The sequence below is a fragment of the Hylobates moloch genome, unplaced genomic scaffold (assembly GCF_009828535.3).
Source record: "Hylobates moloch isolate HMO894 unplaced genomic scaffold, HMol_V3 SCAFFOLD_8, whole genome shotgun sequence".
Lineage (NCBI taxonomy): Eukaryota > Metazoa > Chordata > Mammalia > Primates > Hylobatidae > Hylobates > Hylobates moloch.
Genome location: NW_026652283.1, coordinates 67,010,471 through 67,026,680, shown reverse-complemented (window position 1 = coordinate 67,026,680; position 16,210 = coordinate 67,010,471). Strand labels below are relative to the sequence as shown.

The 16,210-nt window shown below is 44.6% G+C and overlaps 1 protein-coding gene across 3 annotated transcripts in view; it reads right to left on the bottom strand.

Moving 5' to 3' along the window:
- Positions 1 to 836: 836 nt before the first annotated feature.
- Positions 837 to 16,210, bottom strand: part of ILDR2 (immunoglobulin like domain containing receptor 2) — a 74,417-nt gene continuing 59,043 nt past the window's right edge. For all 3 annotated transcript variants that reach the window (XM_058443108.1, XM_032161104.2, XM_058443109.1), the window contains 4 exons: positions 13,165 to 13,278; positions 8,769 to 8,985; positions 6,880 to 7,552; positions 837 to 5,563 (listed from right to left, as the gene is read on the bottom strand). In XM_058443108.1, coding sequence (XP_058299091.1) covers positions 5,528 to 5,563; positions 6,880 to 7,552; positions 8,769 to 8,985; positions 13,165 to 13,278 — 1,040 coding nt within the window. In that variant the 3' untranslated portion in view covers positions 837 to 5,527. The remainder of the gene's footprint in view (positions 5,564 to 6,879; positions 7,553 to 8,768; positions 8,986 to 13,164; positions 13,279 to 16,210) is intronic.

Sequence of the window (16,210 nt, the reverse complement as noted above, 5' to 3'; positions counted from 1 at the left end):
GGAAATATAGCAAGACCACATCTCTACAAACAAACAAACAAACAAAAAATTAGCTGGACATGGTGGCACATATCTGTAGTCCTACCTACTTAGGAGGCTGATGGAGGAGGATTGCTTGAGCCCAGGAGTTTGAGACTGCAGTGAGCTGATAGCACCACTGCACTGCACTGCACTGCATCATGGGCTACAGAGCAAGACCCCATCTCAAAAAAAAAGAAAGAAAGAAGAAAGAAAGAAAGAAAGAAAGAAAGAAAGAAAGAAAGAAAGAAAGAAAAGAAAGAAAGAAAAGAGAAAATGAAACTCTCCTTGAGTGAAGCCACAACTCCCTCTTAGATTGGCATTTGAGGAATGGTGCTTAGTCGGATGAAACAGCAACAGTATCTGTCTTCATAGCTTCACCACATCCATAACATATGAACAAGCATCAAGTCTACGGCTCTCCTCACCAGATGTCTGGCTGTGACGAGAAACTGGAATCTGGAATACCCAGATTCCAGTCCCATGAGTATTTAAGGAATTGGAAAGGACACTAGACAAGACAGTCAGAAGGCCTGGCTTTATAATTTTAAAAACCATTTGACTACAGACAAGTCACTTAGTATTTTTCAACCTCAGTTTTACATTCTATGTAATGAGACCACAATATCTGCCCTGACTCTATCACAGGAGTTGATGTTGGGATCAAATGAAAGTGTTCTGTAAACAGTAATATATCATAAAAATAACACAAATATTATTAGTATTAACCTTCTCCCCTTCAAATAGTGCTAAAGCTCAGGCTGCTGCTTAAAGCAGCTCAACATTGCCCTTGTGCCACTCTGATGTTAAATGCCCCTTCTTCAAGCTTCATAGATCAGTTTCCCAGATGACAAGGAGGTAGGATAATGGCAGAAAAAAACACTTTTTCCTTCTAGGACTTTAAGTAGCTGGCCCCCTATTTTAGTGAATTTGGATTTCTACATCCTATCAATCAATTTCAGACTTCCATTAAGATGCTGGCAGCATTTAAATCTGATTTTGGAAGGATATAAAATGAGGACTTTTATTATTCTTGTCTACCCAACTTTAGGTAAGACCAAAGCGGAAGTGCTATTGGCCAGTCATCCTTATAATTTGTATGCTTTATAAAATGATTGAGTTTTTCCATTTCCCCAATGGCATCTTTTCCTTCTATTCATGATTTAAGTTTTGCTAAAAATATATCAAGGGAATGAGAAAATTACCTGTAATTCTTGTTGTCTGTTCTGAGACTGTCACAATAGATCACTATTCTGGGAATGGAAATATCTACAACAGGCTCTCCGGGAGTGCTCCTGACACTCCTTTCTCTCTGCCTGTTTTCCCACTACCATGAGCGTACTCTGGTGAGCCCATCCAGGTCACAGCCAGACTTCTGAGTGACTCACCACAGCCAGCCCCAAAGGATTGAGAGGGACCTCACCAGGACATTTGAAGAAAAAAATTCTAAGGCCCAAGGAAGCCTCAGGACTAGCTGTTTGGAGTACCCAGAGGTATGACTTAGGGCAACAATTTCCAAATGCATCTGATCCCAGGAGTCTCCTGGAATGCATATTAAAAATACGAATTCTGGCTCTAGACTCACCCAATCAATCTCCAAGGCAGGGTCCAACAATACCTTTTTAACAGCAACAATCAAGTTAATTCTTATGGGTAGGCAATTTTGGGAAACACTGATCAGCAGAAAAGATCCAGAGGTTGGGAGTCTAAAGACCTAACAGGTTTGTGACTTCATTAATGGCAGTGATGGTTTCTTTACCTATTAAAAAAAATTGGGTTGGGGTGGTGGTGGTAAATTACAACAGTATCTGTGACTTCAGCTTCTCTCAAAGGCAAGATCTAATCAGACTACCTATGTGAAATTTTGTGGACTAGTCAGAAATATTTACAGATGTGGTCAGGTGCCTTGGGTTTGGGTGGCAGCCTTTTCCCATATCTAGTATGCCTAATCCTATGTCAAGTGCACAGTGAGGATCACGAGAAGGGGGATGTGAAGCCTAGCATCTCCGTGAGACCTGCCCTGTGTTGGTGAAGATGGGCAGCAGCACTCACAGCTGCAGAACTGAGCCGCAGGAGCAGCCACGCTGAGCTCCCCTGTGAACGTGCTTGGATGGAATAGCTGATATGCACCAGGTCCATGGCCATTGTCTCCAACTTCCTAATGAATCCATGCATGGCCTAGAGAAGCGGCTCATCTACCAGAGGACACCTCCTTGCCACCTGCATCCACACTCCCTCCTCCAGCATGTTCCTGACTCAGTAGTGACTCATAGGCAAGCACAGCAGCTTATGCATCATTCCTCTGGGACCCCTGCAGCTCACCCTTTCCCGATCCTAACTCACCTCTTTTCAGTTCAGACTTTTGAGTACTGGCTTTTCAGATCACCGAGTCTATGTTTAAATAAGATGATGGACAAACACATACAACACTTTAATATCAAAGTATTCTAAGTTTTCAAAAAAACTAAATATCTGGTTTTATTATAATTTATCCATAGCACTATTTCATACTCTATGTATAAAATCTCCTTTCTTGAGCATGTCTTATTTCCCCTATTAAATTACGGGGTCCTAGTGGACAGAGATTATGTCTTACACAAGATTTACTTTTTACCCCAATAAGACCTAGGACAGAAGCTAACAAATGTAACCATTTCCTATGCAGGACACACTATTCAAGGGAGAAGAAACAAAAGGACACATAGAGGAAAGTCAGGGGTGCTGAGGACAGCAAGCTTTGACTTGTCAACTCAGCCTTAACTCCTGTCCATATACCCAGAAACAACTACTTTTTCTCTCTACTGAAAGCCTGGAAGTCTGAATGATTTATCCAGTTCTACAAAGGACAAAGTGGTTCCAACTCCCAAGGTTAATTCAGTAGCCTGCTACCTTCTTTGTACTTTTCAATCTATCTGTAGTTTTGTTGTCTTTAGAATTGCAGGTTTCCAATTTTAATAATTCTTTAATTCTTTCCCATTGCTACCCTCAACCTTCGCCAAAATCACACATCTGTAGCTTTAAAAAAAACATTATTTTTGGTCTCTGCAGCTGGTGCTATGAGGCTCTTTGGTGGTGAAAAGCCTGACACAGTGCTCAGTATAAAGCGGTAATAGCTACCACAGCTACCCAATATTCTCCAAAATTGCCTGAGCAAGTTGAAATCCAAAGCTGGTGACTAAGAAATGTTTTTTATCATCTTTTCCATCTGAACTGGGGTCCAAACAGACAGGCTAGACCTAGGCTTTCAGAGGCCAGGGACACCAGCAAATCTAAAACTCAGCACCATGGTTATGGCTTGTGTCTTCCAGCCCTTGGAAGTGCCAGCACTGGGTTCAACTGTTTTCCTGATTTCTCTGGGACTGGCGAAAGCAACAGGGAAGTCCTTTGGTAGGTCAATTCTCCAAGCAATGACACATACCAGCTCATCCCTCCGACCCTCAACCAGCCACTTTATTTCATTGCAAACACAGGACTTTTTTGGAAATGTCATGAAGTACAAATGGATACTAGAGGAATGGTACTCCGAGAATAGGGTCTAGCTCCAGTCGGGTGGCTCTGGAGAAGACCAAAAAGATGGTAAAGAGAAGATCTTCAGAGGTTGTCCACGGATCCATAGACAGGGAAGAAACCACTGCTGGATTAAGGGACAGCAGAGTCAAGCATTATCCTCCACTGATTTGACCCAAACATGTACCCCACAAGAGTGCAGCGTGAAAAGCTTTGATAAAAATCTGTCAACAATAGCGGAGGCTATGAGAAACACAAGTTTGGATGGAGTAAGAGGTTCAGGGATGAACATTCAGACAAGAACGAATCAGGTTTGTTCTTGAAGAGAAATGAGCATAAAGAATGCATCAAATTCTCATGCCTCAAGTAGGAATCAGAAATTTGGGCTGGGTTCAGCTAGGCAGTTCTTCTATTGATATTGCCTGGACTCACTCATATGTCTGCATCAGCTGAAAGTTGATGGGCTGTCAGATAGGGTGACAGGGGTAACTGGGCCCTTTTCTTTTGTCATGCAGCAGGATAGTCCAGGCTTGTTCACCTGGTGGTAGTTGCAAGGTTCCCAAGAGCAGCAAAAGAGGACAAGCCCCATGCACAAGAACTTTTCAAGTCTCTGCTTGTGTCACATTTGTTGGGCTACTGGCTAAATCAAATCACATAACCAACTCCAGATTCAAGGGGTTGGAAAAAAGATGGCACCTCTTGATGAAAAGGAAAGAGTTTGTGGTCATTTTTGCTATCTACACAAACGATAAAATCCAGAGATCTAGCTTTGGGATTTAGGCAAAATCTATCATTTAGGCAAGGGTGGGAATAGGAAGTACTCCTTCCTGAGAAAGCAGTATCTCTAATCTCTTGAAAGCAGCCATAGTGGCAGTTTAGTCAGGCCAAATGCTGTATGTTCCACATCCCCCATATCCTAGAATAGCAGAACTGGGATGGCAGAAACAATTAACGGTAAGAGAAGCACAAAACCAGAAAACATTGAGTGATGTTTGTGGGTGAAATGGTCCAAATTCAAAATATAATGAGATGATGTTATTTCCCTTTTAAATTCCTTCTCATTCTTCTCTATATGCATTACTGCCTTCTCCTCTTTCCTCCCTCTTCTCTTTCATGTGTGTATTTTAAGCATTTATCACAAGGCATCCAATGACAATCTAATCAGAGTGCAGAGGGAGGCAGGGCTCTGTGTGTGGCACCAACCTGTGGAAAGTCCAGGAGAGGGGAAGAAAAGAAGAGCCCTTAATGTCTAAGACTCAGATATTGACATGTGCAGCAGAAAAGGAAAAAGCAGTTTACGTTCTCAGAATGGAAAAGGAAATATCACTTAGACAGATTTTCAAAAAGGTATACTCGCTTTTGCTTTGTCCTAGCTACTTAAGAATTGTCATTCAGAACAGCAAATTGAAGTCATTTCTTTGATTGTCCCAGAGGTCACTGCCACTGAGCTCACCAAAGGCCTTTTGATTTTAGTGAAACAACAGTCATTGACTAGTGACTGGAAAGTGATGGGGATAAAAGGTATATTTTGACTTGAAGCTATCTTCCCTTGTCAGAAGAAGGCCTTCTTCTAATAGTAGTAACAAATTCTTCTGTCTCTAAGTATAGCACAGGAGGTATAGAAAAACATATTGTAGGCATAGGCAATTTCTGGAGTTTAGCAGTTCAGAGCTAACTCTCTTTCAGAATTGTAAATGGAGTCCTGGTTCTGTTAAGGAAGGAGGTTGGGCAGGATAAATGCTATAGTTGAGAAACTCTGTATGCAGGAATATTCTCACACATTCTTGCTTTCTTGGTAAGTTTCTCAAACTAGTTAGATGGGCACAGAGGTTTGAAATCAGCCTCCCTTAAAGGCTGCCTCCCATCCCTTGCCAAAGCAGAGATCAGCAAATCTTCCAAGGTGATGGCCAGAGAAGGTCCTGGGCCTGCTGGCTCTTGGATTTGTGTCTTGTCCCCGTAGTCCATGTCTGATTTCTCATCATCCAGAGAAATGCTGACAACATCAGACCACAAGGGACATCCTGGTCGGAAAGTCATTCTAGGAAAGAGCAGAAAAAGCCCAACATTAAGCCACATGCTAGTTAAAGAAAACAACAGATAACAGATGGTTCTCTGGGCAGAGTCCACAACCCGTTCGGTGCCAGGCACCCCTGACTCTCAGAACCTTTCATTAGACCTGTGATGGTTGATGCTAAGCCTCAGCAGAGGCTAAAGCCAGCGTACATCTGATAGGCTTAGTTCCATGGTCACAGAATAACTTCTCACCCCCTTTAGGATAACTGCTATGTTTAGAGCTCCACAACAGCAAGTGTGGTTGGTATTCCATAAATCTGAAATCACCTGAAAGTTTCTTCCCTACTCACAGTACTTTGGTTATTGCATTTTTTTATTTAAGGAAAAATAAAACACACTGAATTCCTTTGGAAGGGTTAATAACTGTGTCAAAATCTTTTTCTGTTCATATTCCTTCTCCCCATACTAAACACTAAAGAAAACGTCCAGCTTGGATTCATAAAAAACGGAATGGTGGGGAGGCAGGGTAAATGCGAAGGAGGAGAAGCAGTTGTGCTTGGAGAGTGATCTCCAAAGCATGGGGGTCAGAGGCACTTGGTACCCCACAGCGGACATTTGTGACTGTCCCCCAACGTTTCTCTGAGGTCCAGGGCTCCCATTTTGGGGCTGTGGGATGGAGTAGGCAGCTCCTGGCATTTTGAAAATAATGAAGTCTATATAAGACCCCTTACAAAAGAGACAATGAACTGGGTAGGGACCGAAGGATTTCCTTCGCATATACGGGCACAATACAGTTTACACTCAATAAAACGTCAAAAGAGGACAGACATGAGTTGTCCTTTGCAAACAGCAGTGGCTCTTAGCCTTCTCTGGGATGTGGATTCTTAGAAATCGGATGCAAGTTACAAACCCTCGCCCCAAGCAGGGCTGGGGAGGAATGTACATAGAAGGATGCATTGAAGATTCTGCACACAGATCTCAGAAGCCCACTAAAGGCCAGTGGTGGTGATGGCTCCTAGAATCCCTGATGCTAAACGCTTCTGAGTTGGTTAAATACCTAATGCTCCCTGTAAAACCGTCTACACGCCTTCAACTTTCTGCCTGTTTTTCAACTCTCCCAGTCCTTGCTTCCTTCCTTCATGTGGCCCTGGACAGAGTCAGTCTGAAAAAGCCCCCAGCCTAGCATTCGCGGACGAACTCCCCAGGCAGGCCCCTGCGGCCTCTCCGGGCAGGACCCTCCCGCCTCGCCACCTCCCCCGCCGCCAGACAGTGACACTGCCCGCCCTGCCTGGCGGCTCCCGCTCAGTCCCCTCGGAGGAGGGGAGGCAGACGCAGTCTCACAGTTTTCTTGGCGGGCTCCTTTTTCCTCTTCTTTTCCGAGTTGCTGTGGTAGGGCAGGTCGCGGCCGCGGTAGGATGGGCCGCGGGTCAGCTCCAGCTCGCTGTAGGGCGGCAGCGCGTCGTCGGACACGTCCTCCTGGTCGTCCTGCGACGAGCCGGCCTTGTAGGTGCCGGGCGGCGACCACGCGTAGTAGGAGGCGCTGCGCGGGCCGAGCTGCGCGCTCCGCTTGGACGGCGTCTCCAGGCTGCCACCGCGGCTGGCACCCTCGGGCCGCGCCTGGCGCTCCCGCGCGCTGCCCAGGTACGAGTGGTCGTATTTGGGCGCAGTGCCTGGCGTGCGGCTCACCAGCCGCGGCAGGTGCGCGTCCTCGGCGGGTCTGCGGCGCGCGGGGCTGAAGGCCCAGCCGCGGTCGGCATCGGTCAGGGGCTCGCGGCTGCGGCTGCGCTGGCCGTAGTACTCCTCCAGGGAGTCGTCCTGGTAGAAGCCGCTGTGCGCCCGCGACTCCGAACGCTCGAAGCGGCTCCCGCCCCGCGCCTCGTGGCTGTTGCCGTCGGCCCGGCGGGGCCGCTGGCCATAGGAGTCAGCGAAGGCCGCCAGCTCGTCCATGGAAACGGCCGGCACCCCCGTGGCGAAGTTCTTCCGCGACAGCATCTCGGACTTGGAGCGCGGCTGGCTGCGGGCAGAGGAGGAGGGGGTCAGACGGCCGGTCCCTCCCTCAAGCTCGAGGTAGACCTCCCAAGAGCACCCATCGTTTCCTGGGGCCGCGCTCAGGAGACCTCGGCCTGAGCCTCAGCTCCGCTCCAGGCTGGATGAAGCATTCCAGGCTCCTCTCACACCCCAGAACGTCAAGTAGGGGCAACCGAGTCTATCCCACTCGTGTGCCACGCATCAAAATGGGGTTGTGTGGATAGAACATATTCTGTATCCTATGGAATACTGACACACCGTGGGGCTGCCTTCTGGTCATTATGTTGTGACGTCTGGTTGACAGCCACACGTCTCCACCCTCAAAGCCAGCGCAGGTGTCAGTACACACAGTTATGGTCCCAGGAGTCCCTGTAACGTGTGGTGACACACAGAGAGGCTTTTTCTTCCCTCAGAGCCGAGGGCCAAGTTACCCACTGGGGCAGGAGGGGAGAAGGACGCTTGCAATTTGTAAGGGAAAGGCAATGTCGACTGTCTTTTAAGGTAAAGGACAGATGAGTGGTGAAGGTGCTATTTAGGGGGAATAGCAAATCTTAGCCTCCCACGATTGTTGTGGGAGGCCACATCACCTGGATAAGTGCCTTAGCACCTAGAAGTTTCCATTTTCCCAGCTTAAAATAGGGACATTAATAGTAGCTGCCCTTTAGAGTTATGAGAATTAAATGTAAGAGAAGTGTTTGGCATTTTACCTTTCATATACTAAATGATCAAAAAATGAGGGAGATGGCCAGGCATGATGGCTCACGCCTGTAATCTCAGCACTTTGGGAGGCCAAGGTGGGTGGATCGCTTGAGCTCAGGAGTTCAAGACCAGTCTGGGCAACATGGCAAAACCCTGTCTTTACCGAAAAAAAAAAAAAAAAAAATGGAGCTGATGGGTGGGATTTTTTAGAGGTTATAGGATAAAATATATGAGAAGGGCAGAGATATATTAATGTTCATTAAAGGGTCTAGGGGACCCATTTCAAAGGTCTTGAATAATTACTTCTACACATGTTGTCACAAGTGTTCCCTGTCTTGACAAATGTGAGATGTTCAATATCCTGTAGAAAGAGAGATGTGTCAGGATAAACTGGAATGGGAGACAGAGATGCTACTGGATGGCATCTTCCTTGCCTCCAATCTACCCTGCCTTCCAGCTCCTGCCCCCTCACACCGACCAGACCTGCCCCTCACAGCCATCACCTGTGCCTGAAGCTCTCTCGATCCTCTTTGTTATACTCCATGGCTGAGGGCCCGTGGCTTGCCCCACTGCTGCCTCCCATGACACCTGACCAATAGTCAGGATTGCTCTCCAAGTCCCCAGACACAGGGAACTGCTTGCTTCTCATCTGATGGAAAGACTGGCGGAAATTGCTGTCCTCCTCATGTAGGGAGCTGAATTCTGAGATGGTGTTGTTATCTGCAGGGACAAAATCAGGCATGATAGAGCTTTCTATGTGTTACTCTGTTTTAGACAGGAAGAGAATCCTGTTAAGGGCTGAGACCCTAGGCTCCAGGAAACTCCTGCCTCATTCCTGAGTGGTGTTTGTATTCTTAGCTCAGCAGGAATTGGCTCCAGTTTGAAGCCTACTTGCTTACAGAGAGGGAGGTTCCTACATGCTCTGTTCTTGGAATAGGAGAACAAGTTTGTTATTGTTGCACCTAAGGCAGGCTTTCCAGAACTCAGGATCTCTGTTGCTGGCCTCCTCCTAGTACATCATCATCCTTGTTCAAATGTTTTCTTCTTCCTTTATAATTCTGTGATGAGCTGTGTTGATCCTAGACATGTTAAGCCAAAAACAGAAAAAGAGAGACAGAAGCCAGAGATCGCAGCATCTTCCTTACTGCTGGCCCAGTCCTAAGATGGACCTTCAGAGCCAGTACCGCCATATGCTGTAGAGGCACCGCATTCTGGCCTCCTTTGGCTGTGCCCCTCCCCACAGAGCAGGAAGTCCACAGAATAGTTGAATAGTCAAGGGGAAACCTGTACCTAGTATCCATATACCCCCTGCCTTAGCCCATGCTCATCTAGGAACCTGGAAGATCCTGCTCAAGTAGCACCAAGCCTACTTCACTTCCAGCACTTGGACAGACCTCTTCCCCATCCCAAAAAAGTTTTCCAGGGGTATGTGTCCATGAGTGGCTAGGCCAGCATTGTGGAAGTATGGGAAGAAAAGGAGGGTGTGCTGTACTTATACCTGTGGGCCTCTACTTATACTCTGGCCCCAGCCCAAAAATACAAGTGGGGGTATCTAGTCACAGCTTTCTAATTTCCTAAAGTGGCCTAAGTAGCTTTTTGCAAAAGCACTTGTGAACAAGGACCAGAATCACAGTCTGGAAAGGAAAAAATAAACAAAAACTCAACTATTTACTTATAAAACTTTGAAATGTATTGAATTTCATTCTACTTAAAAAATAAATCTAGTGAATCTATTTGCAATGTAACTGAATCCATTGGTTTTCCAAAGTCCTTTAATTAGAACTTCAAAATATTATCAAAAACAACATTTACTAAATTTCAGGCCTAGCTGTTGAGTGAGAGGTGGGCCAAGATAAGATGTGGAAATATGTGTCTCAGATTCCCTCTATTTGCTCCCCTCGCTATCCCCAAGAGTCCTTGGAGGAACAGGGGATTTTTGCACAAAGATGAGGGAGGGTCTCCCAACACAGCCTCCTAGTTCTGTTTCACCAGGGACACAGTGTTTACCATGAATGCCATTCAATTTTATCATGCAATCAGTTGATTTTTAATTATAATTTAATTTTTAACCTTTTCTTCCATCTAAAAAGAAGGGACTATGCCTATTTTAAGGAAAATAACTCAGATACTATTGATTAATAAAATCTAGAACTTTCCCTTTCTCATGATCCCCATGAATTCCAATATCCCAGGGATCACACAGAAGAGGCCTTTAAAATGCACCAAATGAGCCTACTGAAAAATAGCATTGTTGGCTCAGAACTTTCCTTAAACTTCAGGGAATACTTGACTTTTTTTATTTATCTAGATAATGAGGACGATCTATGTTTCACTATTCACAGTGATGGATTGTCTAAGTTGTATATTGTGCTAAAATTTCTGCCAAGTTGAACACAAACATCGACCTGCCCCCATCTCACAGACATCCATAATGTAACTCTAGGATAGGGGTAAGCAAACTTCGTTTTGTAAAGGGCCAGAGAGTAAATATTTTAGGTTTTGCAAGCCATATTGGCACAACTATTCAATTCTGCCACTGCAGCATGAAAGCAGTCATAGATGCAACATAAGTGAATTGGCATGGCTGTGTTCCAATAAACCTTTATTTATAAAAATAGGAAGTGGGGCTGGGCATGGTGGCTCATGCCCATAACCCCAGCACTTTCTGAGACCAGTGAGGGAGGACTGCTTGAGCCCAGGAGTTTGAGACCAGCCTGGGCAACATGGCAAGATCTTCATCTTTATAAAAAATAAAAAAATTAGTTGTGCATGGTGGCACATGCCTGTGGTCCCAGCTACTGGGGAGGCTCAGGTGGAAGGATCCCTTGAGCCCAGGAAGTTGAGGCTGCGGTGAGCTGTGTTTATACCACTGCACTCCAGCCTGGGTGACAGAGCAAGACCTTGTCTCAAAAAAAAAAAAAAAAAAGGAAGTGAAATATATTTGGCCCAGGAGATATAGTTTGCTGAGCCCTATACTAGAACTTCCCAGCCTAAAAACATCCCCTAAACAACCCCCACCATTTAGAAGGGCAAAGCAAATGAGGACCATACTGGCTAGCAAGTTCATGAGCCTGGACCTCAAACTCAATTCTTACAGAATCTGTTACTCTCCTGCCCCAACCTGAAACCATGGGATCCATTTTATAATGAGATTTCAAGATTGCCCAGTTCCATGATCCAGCCCATGGTTTACTATGTTCTTCAGGAATAGGACTTCTCAAAGTAAACAGTATTCCTACTTTATCTCTATGCAGTTATTATAATATTAACTTGCAGGTTCCAGGAGATCAGGGTTCCAGTTCTGGCACTGGCACTGAGTACTGGCGCTTGTTACTTTTCCTCTCTACCTTAGTGAAGGGGACGGATTCAACAACCTCAGAGTCCCTTCCAGCTCTGGCATTCTAAAGTCCTATTAGCTAGAAGGCTGTGGTCTCTGAACAGAATGGAGCCATGGAGCCATCCACAGTTTGCCCAAGAGTTTCTTCTGGAAAGAGCACAGGACTAGGAATCAGAAGAGCTGGAATCTGGTCCTAATTGTGTCACTGCATCCCTAGGCTTCTGTTTCCTCACCTGCACACTACAAAGGTTGACCTAGGCCATCTCTAAGACCCCCTTTGACTCTAAGAGTCCATTACCTTATGACCATTAAGCCCCTAGAGACCATTTTAATCAAGTAGAGAGACAGAAGACATCACCTAAATCAGAATTCTTCTTTTAGTTTTAACCTTAGCTGTTAACTTTTTCTCTGAGCTGTGAAATTCGCAAATTTCCTGCACAGTCTCCTGTGTGGTCCCTGACTCACTCTGTCTCTGGCCCCTTACAGGGATCCATGACAACATTGTTACAACTAGCTTGTCAAGTGCAGTGACATCTGCATTCCTGACATTCCAATCTGGAAATGGTCTTTTTATAGTCGGTGTGGTGGGAGGATACAGCAATGGATACAACGCAGACAGGATGAATTTAGAATTGCAAACTGGGTGGAATATGTTGTCCTTAATCTGAATAAAGCTCCTCTAGTCTGGGACTGTTTCCCCAACAATTCCGTCAAGTCTCTCGTTAGTTCCAAGAAGAGGAGGGTAAAGAGACAGCGTAATGACCTCACTTCCACACCCACTAGCACCCTCTGATAATGAGCGTGTCCATGTGGGACCTGCCCTGTGTTACCTCCCATGATACATAAGTTGGAATCCGCCCCAAGAATCAGCTGTGTCAGCTGCAAAGTATCCAAGGGCTAGGGGTGAGTTAAGGGTTGGGGCCCAGCCACCTCAGACTTAGTATTCAAAAAGTTCTTTTGACAAGAGGATCAGCCTCTTTGCTTGCCCCTTAATCTCTGTTGTCTGGCATCTTTGAGGAGCAACGACCTCTTTTTTTCCAGATTCATGTGCCAGACTTGTTCTTTCACTTTCAGGAGGCCTCCATGCAGCGAGTTGGTGGTTGTATTGTTCAAGGCTAGCGCCCTTCACGTTGGAAAAAACTGATACTTAAGCTTCCACATCTTAAGACATTACTTTGAATATATTTTAAAGGGAGTAGAAGGGAAACACTATTTGGAATGCTTTATTAGTCTTTCCCTTCTACTCCCTTTAAAATATATTCAAAGAAAGTATGTTGGTTCTCTCCATGGGGCCTGGATAACACAGCCCCAGAAATACTGACTGCCCCTTGGAGAGAACCAACGTAAACCAAGATGCTACCGAATTGCTCTACTCTTCACACCAGAAGACCTTTATTTTCCCTGTGTGTACTGAGAGCTACTTTCTTCAGCAGTGTCACCAGCACCCCTGCTAATTCTAAGCCTGCCAGCTCAGGGCTGCCTAAGTTTGGTGACCCCCAAATCCCCTTTACATACTAACTCCTGCATAATGCACAGATCACAGAAAACTAACAGATGCTCACATCTGCCTCTCATCCTTCTGGCTGGATCAAACTGAGCCAGCTCCTTCTCAACATAGTACAGGACCTTCATGGAGTCTCTCTCTTTGTCAGCCTGGATCCGGTAACCTTTGCGAACTGTTGAGAAAAGCACAAGAAGGTGAGCTGAAAAAGGAAAATATCAGGAGAAGGAGGCCTCCATTTATTTTACCAAGTAGAAAATAGGGTTTCCAATTATAACAACTCTTTTTGAAATCACCCAGAAATAACAATCTATATTTATACATATGGGACCATATCTGTGATCTCCTTTATCAGATGGCGCCACTGGAATGGAGGACCTAAAGGTCAACGACAAAATTCCATTACAGTCTATTTTTAGTCATTTGTTAACCTCTGCTTCCTATCTTTTGACCTCCTACAGCTCCACTTAGCGCTCATCTTCTCAACGCTTTTGCATTCCATTGGAGGAGCATATTCACACTAAAAAAAGACCAATTTCTAGACTGAGGACATGCGTCACTCTAGCGTCTGAGGATCCCACCTTCACTTTGTGGGATCACAGGTAACTTACAGATACTCAAACATCAAGGACCTTGACAAAGTTGGCCTGAAAACTTTGAGTTACCTAGGAGATAGTGCAAAAGTTCCTTAAACTGAGTTGTGTATAACAGCTAATATTAATTTCTAGACCATATACATAGTAGTACAAAACAAAATTCAAACTGTGGATTTTTAATTATGGTTCCATTTTATTTCTTTAGCATTTTCCTTTTAGGAGAAGGAATACTGTGTTTTAGACACAATTAATTTGACCTGCTGCGATGTGGTTACAAGCAGCTGTTATTTTCAGGGCTTAATAAAAAACAAAACTAAAGTAGGAGAGAGAACAACATCTCCTACATCTCTGTCACGCATATTGTCAGAGACAAAGGCTGTTTAAGCCCCACATCACTTAAGTATCAGTCTAGCCCAATACCAGCCCCAAGAGTGATAGATACCAGTGGGCCTAATGCACGGATAAGAGAAAGAGGAAAAAATGAAAGAGAGAAGGGAATGATGGGATGGGTACTGAAAAATAATGGTAATTAGTCAGTACTTACTGGGCACTGAAAATGTGCTAGGTACTGTGCTGAATGCTTTACATGGACATTTGTTCCTCAGAATCACCTAAAACAGTACTGTTATCAGCCATATTTTGTTTGAGGAAATTTTGGGTCAGAGGGGTTTCATAACTTGCCCAGGAAAAATTTAGCAGTGCCAGGGCTGGAACCATGTAGTCTGATGGAAGCTTAACCATATTTGGGCATCTTGCCTCTCTAGAGTCTAGGAAGAGAGGCAGTGAGAAGAGACAGGTGAGAAAAACAAGGAAGGAAAGCCCAGAGTAAGAACTGCTTTAGCTATGCCATGGGTTGTATGGTCTACACAGCATGGTCCTATCTTCCAGCTATTCAGGACTTTTCAATGGGATGTAAGCTAGTGACCTAACTCCAACATTCCCTGTTCCCAAAGTGGGGCAAACACCATAAAGAAACCATATGAATGCATGTAAATTCAGAGAAAACCCTGCTGTATAGTGTCTGGCCATGTTACCCTGGCTGTGGACAAAGCCCTCCCACACAAGCTATTTACGTGGAAGATTAAAATATAAAATTCCATAGCACTCTAATTGCAGTCCAAGCACTAAAAACAGAAGTCACCCACACACCCATTTGCAGGTGCACTGATTTTCTATATGAGAATATACTGGGCAGTCCACATTCATCTCAAATTGTGGAATTACTTAGAAAAAAAATTAATGAATCTCAGCACACACTTTTTAGTGGCACTTTCTCCCAGAGGTTAGATCCATAACTCTTGTGTGGAAGCAATGATTAGCAGAAATAATTTTATTTATCAAGCTAAACATTCTTCCATCTCTACAGAGGCATTTACTGAGTCGTACAGACAGTTCAATTAAAATGCAATTATCCCATGGAACTGCTATGTCTGTTCTGGAGGCAGTTATGTCTGATGGATGAGACTGGCCTGGGAAGTGGGGAACTGGGCATGGTGCAGGCATGCTGTGCTATTTATTGAGGGACCTCAAAGAAATGGTGACCTATCTATGACTCAGTTTTCATGTCTATAAAATGCAATGAATAGTTCCCAACCTTTAAATAATCTCTTAAAGATGAGAGGACAACTAAGACTAAATCAGTGGAGCACTTTGAGTTCTCTATCATTATCAGGAGCTGCTCAAATGCTGCCTCAGCCAAAGGGCTTTCTTTGATTCTCATAGCTTGAAAAGTTCTGTCTCTCCCTCTAACTTACAAATCATTCAGTTTGAATTTTATTATGGCCCTTAATATATTCTAGTTTGTTTCAAGTTATCTGTATAAATGTCTAATCTTCCCAAAGATTCTTGAAGGAAAAGAATGCTTATGGTTCTGAATCTCCATGTGCCTAAAACCATGCTTTACACGTAGTGGGGAACTTAAAAAATGTTCGTTGCATTGCTGTCAGCCTGGGAATCGGGGCAGGGTTAATGGTTTCTTTGAGAAGTGCATTTTCAGTAGAGTTTTCCCCTCTAGACTGCAAACTTCCTGAGAGCAAGGACTAGGTTCACTTCTGTATCCTTAGCACCTAGCATAGAGCCTGGCACATTGTAGACATTTGAAATATGTGTGTTTGTAATGAATGAAGGAATGAGTGAATGAATGAGGAGAAACTGGGAATAGAAACCATATTATAAGAGACTACAACATATAGCAGATAAGGCCATATGGGTGGTTTATTGGAGAATTTTGACCAAGAAGGGAAAGGCTTGGATCGTAGAAAAGTTTAGGTAAGTATCATGATTATTATTATTATTAATTGTTTTTAAGGAAAACTAGCATGTCTGTAGGCATTATGAAAAAGGCCTACCCTACCTGGAGCTGTGGTTTTATCTAGGTGTTCTAATTTCTGAAGCACTGTTATGGTAAACATTCAGTGATACTGAGCTAGAGGTCATGGGGGAGGGGGCCCATAAAGTTGTCGCTGTATGGAACAATGTACCAGCTGTGCCCTGGCAGAGAGAGATGGTCGG